Source organism: Anopheles arabiensis, chromosome 2 (genome assembly GCF_016920715.1).
Source record: "Anopheles arabiensis isolate DONGOLA chromosome 2, AaraD3, whole genome shotgun sequence".
In the NCBI taxonomy this organism is placed as follows: Eukaryota; Metazoa; Arthropoda; class Insecta; order Diptera; family Culicidae; genus Anopheles; species Anopheles arabiensis.
Window position 1 is genome coordinate 41886943 of NC_053517.1, and position 9892 is coordinate 41896834.

Consider the following 9892-nt stretch of genomic DNA (forward strand, 5'->3'; position numbering starts at 1 on the left):
AAGATTCATTTGAACGACCCTATTGAGACAATGGCGGTCTTTACTGTCAATTATTAAGGTAATTAGTAGCACTTTTCGCACACTAGTACTTCAAATCACACATGAAGTAGCTTTTTTATTCACGACCCAACACCTTGATTATCATTCATTCACGATAATGTTCCTTGATGTAGGAAGCGCGTTAGCTCGCTATGCATAAGCTTCTTGAACTCTGGATTGTTGAAAGCAGGATTTTCAAGCTCTCCCTTCAAGTATGCCTCTATATCAATCGCTGTTTGATCCATGTACCGAAACGAACTGAACATTGCGTAGTGGAATATCTCTGAAAAAAAATTATACAAAAACCCACGCAGGCAAAATTAATACAAACAAAACGATTCTTTTAGACAAAATACTAACAATGAATAAAAAACGGTACAGCAACATACCTAGTCCAGCATATCGTAGAAGCTCTATCTGCAGATCCAGCAAGGACGGTATTTTACCCGCATATCCTAGCCGCTTCAGTAAATCACTGTACTGTTGATAATACATATATATCAACTCTGAACGATATTTGTCCTTGACCTCTTGAGTCGGTATCATATCTAGCAGATAGTACAAATCAACCGCCGGACTGGTCCAGCAACAAATCTGATAATCAAGCAGTATTGTATTGGTGTGTCGTCCTTCAACATCGACTTGATGCAGCATGTTTTTACTATGAAAATCTCCATGTATCAACACGTTTTGGATTGTTTTTGAAGGGATATATAATGCAGTGAAGAAATTATGCAAATTTTCCTGGAAACGACCTAACGGCCTTGCAAAATGTGCAAACTCTGAACACGTCTGTGTGAGGTGCATCAGATCCCCAAAGCCCTTCGTGATCATACCTTTGAAGCCCATAAATTTCTCTGCGATTGAATAATTATGCCTGGCCACAAATGTAGAATCCTACATATAATAAGAGGTGTTTAGACATGTAAAACAATAAAACATGTTTAGATTCATTCAAACATTATTATTACTTACAGCGCTTTCCAACATTACAGACGCAGCGTGAAACATAGCAATATCCTTTACTATTGGCTTCATATCGTCTAACGTGCTGATGAAATCGGCCATCACCCATCCCTGGTCACTAATATCTTCCAAAATCAGAATCGTGCGAGGCTTCAACGCACCGAAGATGTATCTAAAATTATATCATATGCTCATGTCATATGTTCACTCCACTCGTGATAAACGGTAACACATACCGAGGATATTTGTACTCTTCTCCTATCTCTTTTAACATTCTTATCATCTCCGGAAGAACCTTGCTGTACATTTCAATTTCTATCGCAAACAATCTATCGTCATCCAAAAGCTCCTTCTTCAATCCGTCTGCTTCTGGCTTCGTTTTCATGATGATGTTGACCGACTTCTCTTCACTTGAACGCTGGGATCGATACGTGACGGTCGTGCGGAACATGACACTAGCGTAATGGTCCCCTTTATTGGTGCCCGGACGTAAAACACATGGCTTGATTAACTCGATCGTGGGATCGTTATTTGATTCGCGCATCACATCACGGAAGAACTCATCGTTCAACCAACCCGGAGCCTCAAGCTCGTCTTGATTGTACGCCATGCTGGTAGCCCACTTCAAATGTTAACTAAGTATGCACAGCTCTACACGGTATTGCGATACGATCGTGTTAACAGCGTCAACGAGACTAACTTCTAGTAAAGAACATCTTATCTTTAAATAGAATTGTGCCTTCTACAGTTTTTATCTGTTCTTTTGCTCTAGTGTGCGAACACTTATACATCATAGCAGTAGGTATGTTTGCTAATCCACTCGAGGAATACGCCTTGTCATTCGATTCTATCAAACACTATTCGCTGTTTTTTTTAAACCATTCCCCATTTAGTATCTCTTGGCTAACATCTCCTGACGAAGGAATGATGTTGTATAGTCTCTGTTGTTCAGTACCGGGTAATTGTATTAAATATTAAGTACTGCTGCAAAAGCAATTGCTCCTTTTTGAAAAGCTATTTTTTAAGCGGTTTGAAAACGATACAAAATCTTAATTTAAGAGTGCTTAATTTAAGCAATCGGCATGCCTTCGGCAGCGAAGGCAAAGACCGGCTATCGCACCCGTTCTTTGGCTAGAACAGTTGAAACTTTCCAGAACATTCGTATGAACACTAAAAGCGCAGCATAGGCACAATGTATAAATCGCATCTCATATCAATAAGCTTTAATTGGGACAAAAACACATTCCAAAACCAAATGTACGAAACCCATAACATCTATTGAGTATGAATAAAACCAACTCCGACCATGGCAGGCCAGATTCGTTCGGACTGTCAAGATAGGACGTTACGCTGCCAAAAATCTTCGCCTTCCAACAACGCCTTCTATTTGCATACAGCAACCAATGCACAACATATATTTGATTGAAGCATGATGTGGGTTTGCACGTTTCGTATTGCTTTTACCAGTACCACAAATAGTAATAGGAGGAGTAAGAATAGGATAGTAAAGAGAGTGAGAGTGAGAGAGAGAGAGAGAATAGGAGAGAGAGAGAGAGATAGAGAAAAAAAATACCATTCTATTTTTACTCGACCAATTTATTTCGTTAAGTTTCATCCATACAAGCAGCAGTTATAAAGAAGCACATGCGTGTAATATTGTAATTTCAGTATTTCATTTGCCAACACTACAGTGCAATTTCTAAAAGGTTTTCCTATATGATCAAACATATATCAAAAACAGAATCCGATAAATCGATAAATCTATGCAAAACAACACAAAGTAGAATTAGTCGTTTGTTAAAGTTCCTTGGTGAAGCAATCGTGTTAGCTCGGTATGCATAATCTTCTTGTACTCTTCATTTTTCGTCACAGGATGTTCTAGTTCACCCTTTAGTAATGCCTCAACATCGATCGCACATTGATCCATGAACCGGTATGACATAAAAGCCGCATAGTGGAACAGCTCTAAAAAATAATAGATCATGATTTTATTATTGCAACTAAACCTAGCTTGCAAATAGTACTCACCAAGTCCAGCACATCGTATTAGTTCTATGTTCAAGTCTTGTAGGGATGGTATATTTCTTTTAAATCCCAGCCGTTTCAATAGATTGCTGTACTGTTGATGATACAAATAGACCAACTCAGAGCGATAATTGTCCTTAATTTCTTGCGTTGGTATTAGATCCAGCATATAGTACAAATCAATGGCCGGTGAGGTCCAGCAGCAGATCTGATAATCAAGTAAGATGGTTTCAGTATGTCGTCCGTGAGCGTCAAGCTGATGGAGCAGATTCTTTGTATGGCAATCGCCATGTATTAATACGCTTTGTATCGATTTCGTTGGCTTAAAAATGCTGTCAAAAAAATCTCGCAGGTTTTGCTGAAACTTCACTAGAGGCTTGGCAAATTGCGCAAATTCCGGATACAGCTCTGTAAGCTGCATCAAATCTCCAAACCCTTTTCTAACTAATCCTTCTAAGCCCAAAAACTTATGAGCCATCGTATGACGAAATTTGGTCACAACTGTAGTATCCTGTCCGAAAAGAAAAGTTGTATTAATTTGTAGCAAGCAATATTACATTAGAACCTACAAAGCTTTCCAGGATCACGGACGCTGCATGGAGCATGGCTACATTTTTCACTATCGGCTTCATGTCGTCCAGCGTGTTGATAAGATCACCCTCGACCCATCCTTGACCACTAATATCCTCCAAAATAAGGATAGTGTGCGGCTTTAGCGTACCATAGATGTATCTGCAATATGATTCCGTTCATTAGTCATGCTTGCATAATTCTGAAGATAATTTTGTCTACCGAGGATACTTATACTCCTCTCCTATTTCCTTCAACAAACGTGTCACTTCTGGTAGAACCTTGCTGTACATCTCGATTTCTACCACAAACAATCCATCGTCGTCTAGCAGATCTTTCATCAATCCGTCTGCTTCAGGCTTTGTTTTCATGATAATATCAACGAACTTTTCCTCATCTAAGCGCTTTGATTGATACGTGACGGTGGTCCGGAACATTACACTACCATAGTGATCTTTTTTGCTCGTACCAGGACGTAAAATGCAGGCACTGGTCAGCTCGATCGACGAATCGTTATTTGATTCGCGCATCACATCACGGAAGAACTCGTCGTTCAACCAGGCCGGGGCCTCAGGCTGGTCTCTATGGCACAACATGATAGCTAGCCAGAATAAACTACGAGTAAAGATGTATCACGCAAGAACTTGATGAATGTAGATATGTCGTTAGCGGAAACCACTCAACTTTGTTCAACTTTTTACGAATATAGATGAATTCAATGCCCAGTGCAAACACTCTTTTGCGAGCAAGGCTTATCGGTAAGCAAAATATGATCAACAATACCAATCTAGCAGCACCTCGTGTTTTGCTTGAAATTTGTTCCATCTAATAAATATCGTTGTAGAACGAATGAATAATCTTCTAACAGCACCCTTTGCAGTTAGTTTTGGTCTGGAATAGCATGTTGCGTTTTGTTATAAACTATAGTAACTTAAGTATTATAAATAGAAATATAGTCTGTCTGTGGCGGTTCTCGACTTATGCGAATTCGGATATACCTGGTTTTCTATATTGACTTTCATGTGTCTAATCAGTACAACTTGTTTCAAGAAATGTCATGCCTAAAATAAATTGATATTTTACTAATATTTTTAAACTAATTAAAACAAAAATATCAACATTTTTTGCAAGTCTTGTTTTGAATAAATGATGAAGTATGAACAGTATTAAATTTAATAAAATACTCTTTTTTATTGAATGCATTTTAGCTGAAATACGTGATATTCGACTAACGCATATATTTGAGTTACGCTGATGTCGCGGGAATGCTTAAAGAGAGTATATTGGAAGCAGAATGTAGATCCACTGTAATACCACCTTATGCACCCGATGCAACACAACACAAGTGCTCGATAAATCGTGTTCTATGATTGTAACGACTAGACATTACGTATTTAACGTGACTGTCCTGTTTATTAAACCAAAAGTTCAAAAGTTTATATAATATAGAGGTCGAAGCAGAACTCGATTTAGATTCATCATTTCGTACAATCGCAAAATCCTTGGTCATAAAATTCTAGGTCGCAATCACCAAATTAATCGCCACACTCCTATTTGAAAAAATATGGTCAAAACATTTATGGCCGCTAAAGTCTTGATTACAATTATTTCAACAAGTTCTTGGTTGCAAACTTCGTGGTCGCCAAATTCTTGGTCACAAAGTTTTTGGTCGTATTATTGGTTGCATCGACGACAGTAAAAAAATCCTACGTGGCAAAAATCCTGTTCTCGAAATGCTTGGTCACAAAAATCTTCGGTCGCTAAAGTCTTGGTCGTTAGCATAGATTTGGAAAACTGCAGATTTATTGAGTTTTTTGTAATGGTAAACATTCGCTGCATATTCTGAGTTAGGCTAACCGGGCGTTCCGTCTTTAATGGGACAGACTTGCCTGTCCCGCATCTAAAAGGTGATGTTCAGTCGCATTGGTGATTTATCGAGTTTATTAACATGCTGGTGAATTGTATTTCATTAGCATCTTATAACATGGAATGCATCTTCCATCAATAAGTTTTTCGACAAAGCATTATATATGGACGAAAGATATGTCGCATCTTAAGCTAAAAACTATAAAAGCAACTATAACAATTAACCAAAAATTTACTGTTGCGAAAAAATCAATGAGAAAATTTGAATCTTTACTACGAGTAGATTCTAGATCAACGTTTCTATATACGTGTTTAACGTAGAAAATAAACATTAAACGTCGAAGTAAAAATGTTTTGGAAGGGCACGCGAAGGATTGCCTGTCAGCAAGAATCGCAGGGTCGTAGAGGATAAGAATCAAACAGTGGACTTTTGGACAGATTCTTTGACTCTTTGCTTACTAACCAGTCATTTCAGCTAGCTGCTTCTGATCCAGTGGTTGGGAAACCTATGCAGTCGAAAGGATGTTTCGCTTGGAAATCCAGGGTCTCTATCCCATTTCTAAAGTTACAGTGATACAGTCGGTCCAAAAAGTATTCGTCTAGTTGAATATTTTTCAGAAAAAGGCGAATTATGGCCACAAAATGCATTAGGTGGTAAAAGTTATCACGGTGTTTGATAAATGGACTATCAATACACACGTACTGCTAAAAATAAGCTTTAAAATAGTGCAATAACAACTAAATTATTTAAAAAACTAAAAAAAGTCATTTGATTGGTGCGCAAAAAGTATTCGTCTATCAGACTTTTGGCGTAATATGCGAATGAAAACAAAGGTTATGGAATCAAAAAATGTCCTGATCTTGTTTCTTATTGCATTTATGACTATTGATGACTACTTGCGCAACGCAAGAACTCATTTGAACCTTTAAAAAGGCGTATTTTTGATCCACTCATCCTACAAGACTTGTTCCAATTATTCTCTGGTAGAAAAATGGCATTTCCAGACTACGTGGCCAAGTTCCATTGAAAAAATGGCAACTTATATCTTATTGAGAGTCTACTAATTCATTTTCATCAGTTTGGTGTCAGCTGGTTTGGTGTTTCGGGCAAATGACAATGCTCTGTATGTTCTCCAGCTCGACTGTTCTTGAAACATGTGATACATTTTAAATAAAATTTCTCAGAACTGGGACTCAAAGTACTCAAAAACGTCATGAATATGTTTCTCCATCTTGTCTCCTATCAATTTGAATCATTTTTTTAGCTCAACTTTCCTCACGGAGTCCTAGTATCATGACATCATAGTGCTACCGTTACACGAGATTTTGCTGCTGCATCTTAGTAGACTGTTTTCGCTATGGTAGACGTCGACTGTATGACCTTGGCGATTTAAACATGTTTTAATATGTTAGTAGAGCCTAATTTGAAATAAATTCCTGAATTATTTGATGCACCTTAACAGATTTGGCCACTTTCTGTGTACGGTATTATTCAAACAAAACATGTTTGTAACAACTCACTCATTCAAGCTATTACATGACCAGCTACGATGAAATGCAGCATGGCCCATCAAGCAAATGTGACCCATCTCTTTTCCTGATCTTATTGGCCATCACAAAATGCACTGATTCCATGGTAAAATTTGATTTTTTGGACATTAAACCGCTTCTTTCGTTAGATTAACCGTCAAGGATGGCTGCTTTCATGGCAATTTGTCACACAATTAGTGTCAGAAAAATGGCCAAACTCTGATCAAATGAAGAAACGAGGCCTTCCACACATTTTGTAACCTTCAAAAATGGGTAGGATAGGTTATGCATAAGTTAAAGATACGATTTTCGCCATCATGCTCCAATCATTTAACTCCCCCGTCTTTAGTGCCTCTCTGACCGCTTGAAGTGCAATTGAAACAACAGAAATGCATTAATTTAGAAAGAAGTCACCAGTAGATTGATAATAATAAATTTAATTCACGTCTACGTAGTGTTTGTCCAGTGTAAATGATTAAAAAGCTAGATAGACGAATACTTTTTGCGTGCGAATCAAATGATTTTTTTTAGTTTTTATATAATTTAGTTGTTATTGCACTATTTTAATGCTTATTTTTTAGCAGTACGTGTGTATTGATGGTCTCTTTATCGAACCTCATCATTACTTTTATCTCCCCATACGTATTACGGCCATAATTCGCCTTTTTCTGAAAAATATTCAGCTAGACGAATACTTCGACTGACTGTATGTGTTAACTCCAAATACTCTTCCGTTTGAATCACTTATATTTGAAAGTGTGGCCTGCCGGCAAATGAAATATATATGTTCGCGTGCGTAACAAATGCACTGTTTTAAAAGTAAAAAAAACGTTAGCAGAACTCTTGTCTTTTTAGAAGTTGCTAGAGGTAAAACATAATTTAATTTATGTAGGTCACCACAGCCATCTGCTTGAATGAACGACCAAAACGGTTTTTGCAGAGATGACAAAATATTAACTATTAACAAACAACAAATTTGTGTAAATTAGGTATAAAATGGAAACAATTATGGAAATAAAATCAGTGTTGAAACTAAAGCATTTTATCTACCTCTAGTTATTCTGAAGCCAGCCTCGTGTGTAACATCCTATGTTCGGTTTTCTACTATGTTTCCCGTTTTTGCATCAACTGTGTTTGGTCAGCCTATCTACAATTTAACAGCCATTTGGAACATGCCACAAGTCTAATAATCTTGTAAAGACATTTTATTATTAAAAGTGACCAAATGTTTTCAACTTTATGTTTCTTTGTAGTTTGTTGTAGTTTGATGGAGTTTAAAAAAGTAGATTATTACATATTGTAGTACTTTTTGCGTAAATTGTTAAATCCAGCTAGCAAATTCGAATCGATTCGAAACTTCTAGATTTATTCTCTAATTTTCTATTATACCATGGTATAGAAATCTCCTTAACTCGGTCTTCATCGTTTCTTTAAACTCTTTCACTTTCAATGCCGGGTTGTCTGTACGTCCCAAAAAGAATGCTTCAGAGTCCACCTTCGATAAATCGGTATGCAGGAAGGCAGAAAACACAATATAATGGTAGAGTTCTGAAAAGGATATTTAAAAAAATTAACATTTTTGTCAGCAAAGTCACGTTACATCTTGCCATTTTTCCCATTTACCCAATTCTGCTTTCCTTAGCAGCTCAACCTGCAACTCAGTTAATGTAGGAACACAACCACGATAATTCAACCGTCGTAGCAGACTGGCAAACTTTTGATAGTAACGATAAATGATCTCATCACGATGAGCGTTTTTTACCGATTGCTCCGGTATCATGTAGGTAAGGTAGTACAAATCGACCACCGGCGAGCACCAGCTGCACATCTGATAGTCCACAAAAATTGTATCGACGATTTTGCCACCGGACTGTAGGTGAAGCAAATTTTTAAAATGAAAATCACCGTGTATCAACACATTGGCAAACGTTTCACTAGGTGCATATGCCGCTTGCAAAACGTCATCGATCTTGGCGTGAAAATGTTCTATCGGGGCGACAAATTCTTGAAGCTCTGCCGTCTCACTAAGAAAGGAGATAAATGAACGAAAACAGCCGTCCGTCATACCTCGCATCGAGCATAATATTTTCGCAATGGTGCACTGATACTGGGACGCAAAGGTAGGATCCTGCAAATACATTGATTCTATAGATGAGAACAGTGTGTGTGGATCGTATCCAAGATAACAAATTCTTTACCTTCTCTTGTAGCAAGACAGAGGCTGCATGGAACTTGGCAATTGCATCTATGGTTGGCTAGAAATTCGGAACAACTTTTTATCAAACCTTCCATTGTCCATCCCTGTGAGCTCACATCCTCCAAAATAATTATCGTGTGAGGCTCGTGAGATGCGAACACCAAGCTGTGTAAAAACTAGTTTTATTTTCTATTCAAAAAGCTCAAACGATCGCGTTTGTACGATGCTGTACTTGGGATATTGATACTCCTCACCAATGCTTCGCATTACTGCTGCCATTTGAGGCAGCACTTCCGTGTACATCCGGATTTCTTTGCCAAATAAATCATCACCATCAAGCAGATCTTTCTTGAACCCGTCTGTGTCCGGCTTAATCTTCATGATGAGATTGATCGTTTTCTTCACGTTCGCGGTGCAATAGTATTGTAATGTCGTTCGGTACATAACGCTTGCAAAATGATCGCCAGCTTTGGTACCCGGCCGGAGCACACACGCACCGATGAGACGAACGTTCGAATCACATTCTAGCTTACACAAAACGTGCCGAAAATAATCATCATTTAACCACTCCGGTGAGGAAAGTTCATCGTGATTGAACTGCATCGTTTGAACGGACGCACCTTACAACACCGCACAGTTGTGGTGGACTGAGTCAGCTTAGAGCACTCGATAGCGATTGTAGAATCTTAAATGTTGGAA

At 38.0% G+C, this 9892-nt stretch overlaps 2 protein-coding genes across 3 annotated transcripts; both read right to left on the reverse strand.

Annotated features, from left to right (window-relative positions):
* Window positions 1-72: 72 nt before the first annotated feature.
* On the reverse strand, window positions 73-9854 carry LOC120898264. The gene is made up of 12 exons (XM_040303863.1): window positions 9426-9854; window positions 9195-9358; window positions 8620-9141; window positions 8373-8544; window positions 3823-4215; window positions 3600-3762; window positions 3034-3124; window positions 2859-2970; window positions 1242-1634; window positions 1015-1177; window positions 429-936; window positions 73-322 (listed from the first exon to the last, which is right to left on the reverse strand). The coding sequence occupies exons 1-12, from the start codon at window positions 9794-9796 to the stop codon at window positions 150-152; spliced, it is 3225 nt and encodes a 1074-aa protein (XP_040159797.1). The 5' UTR covers window positions 9797-9854; the 3' UTR covers window positions 73-149.
* On the reverse strand, window positions 2581-4349 carry LOC120896342. Of its 2 annotated transcripts, none has more exons than XM_040300391.1 (4): window positions 3838-4349; window positions 3600-3762; window positions 3034-3541; window positions 2581-2970 (listed from the first exon to the last, which is right to left on the reverse strand). In XM_040300391.1, exons 1-4 carry the CDS (start codon window positions 4194-4196, stop codon window positions 2792-2794), a joined length of 1209 nt encoding a protein of 402 aa, XP_040156325.1. In that variant the 5' UTR covers window positions 4197-4349; the 3' UTR covers window positions 2581-2791. The 2 variants fall into 2 exon arrangements, with proteins under 2 accessions (XP_040156325.1, XP_040156324.1); XM_040300390.1 differs by having other exon boundaries at window positions 3823-4347.
* Window positions 9855-9892: the final 38 nt, after the last annotated feature.

Coding starts and splice junctions, on each gene's coding strand:
- LOC120898264 (XM_040303863.1), bottom strand. CDS start 9,796: ATGCAGTTCAATCACGATGAACTTTCCTCACCGGAGTGGTTAAATGAT. Junction 3,763..3,822: donor GAGGAGTATAAGTATCCTCG/GTAGACAAAATT, acceptor ATCATATTGCAG/ATACATCTATGGTACGCTAA. Junction 1,635..2,858: donor CCTGTGACGAAAAATGAAGA/GTACAAGAAGAT, acceptor ACTTAGTTAACA/TTTGAAGTGGGCTACCAGCA.
- LOC120896342 (XM_040300390.1), bottom strand. CDS start 4,196: ATGTTGTGCCATAGAGACCAGCCTGAGGCCCCGGCCTGGTTGAACGAC. Junction 3,763..3,822: donor GAGGAGTATAAGTATCCTCG/GTAGACAAAATT, acceptor ATCATATTGCAG/ATACATCTATGGTACGCTAA. Junction 2,971..3,033: donor AATACGATGTGCTGGACTTG/GTGAGTACTATT, acceptor ATTATTTTTTAG/AGCTGTTCCACTATGCGGCT.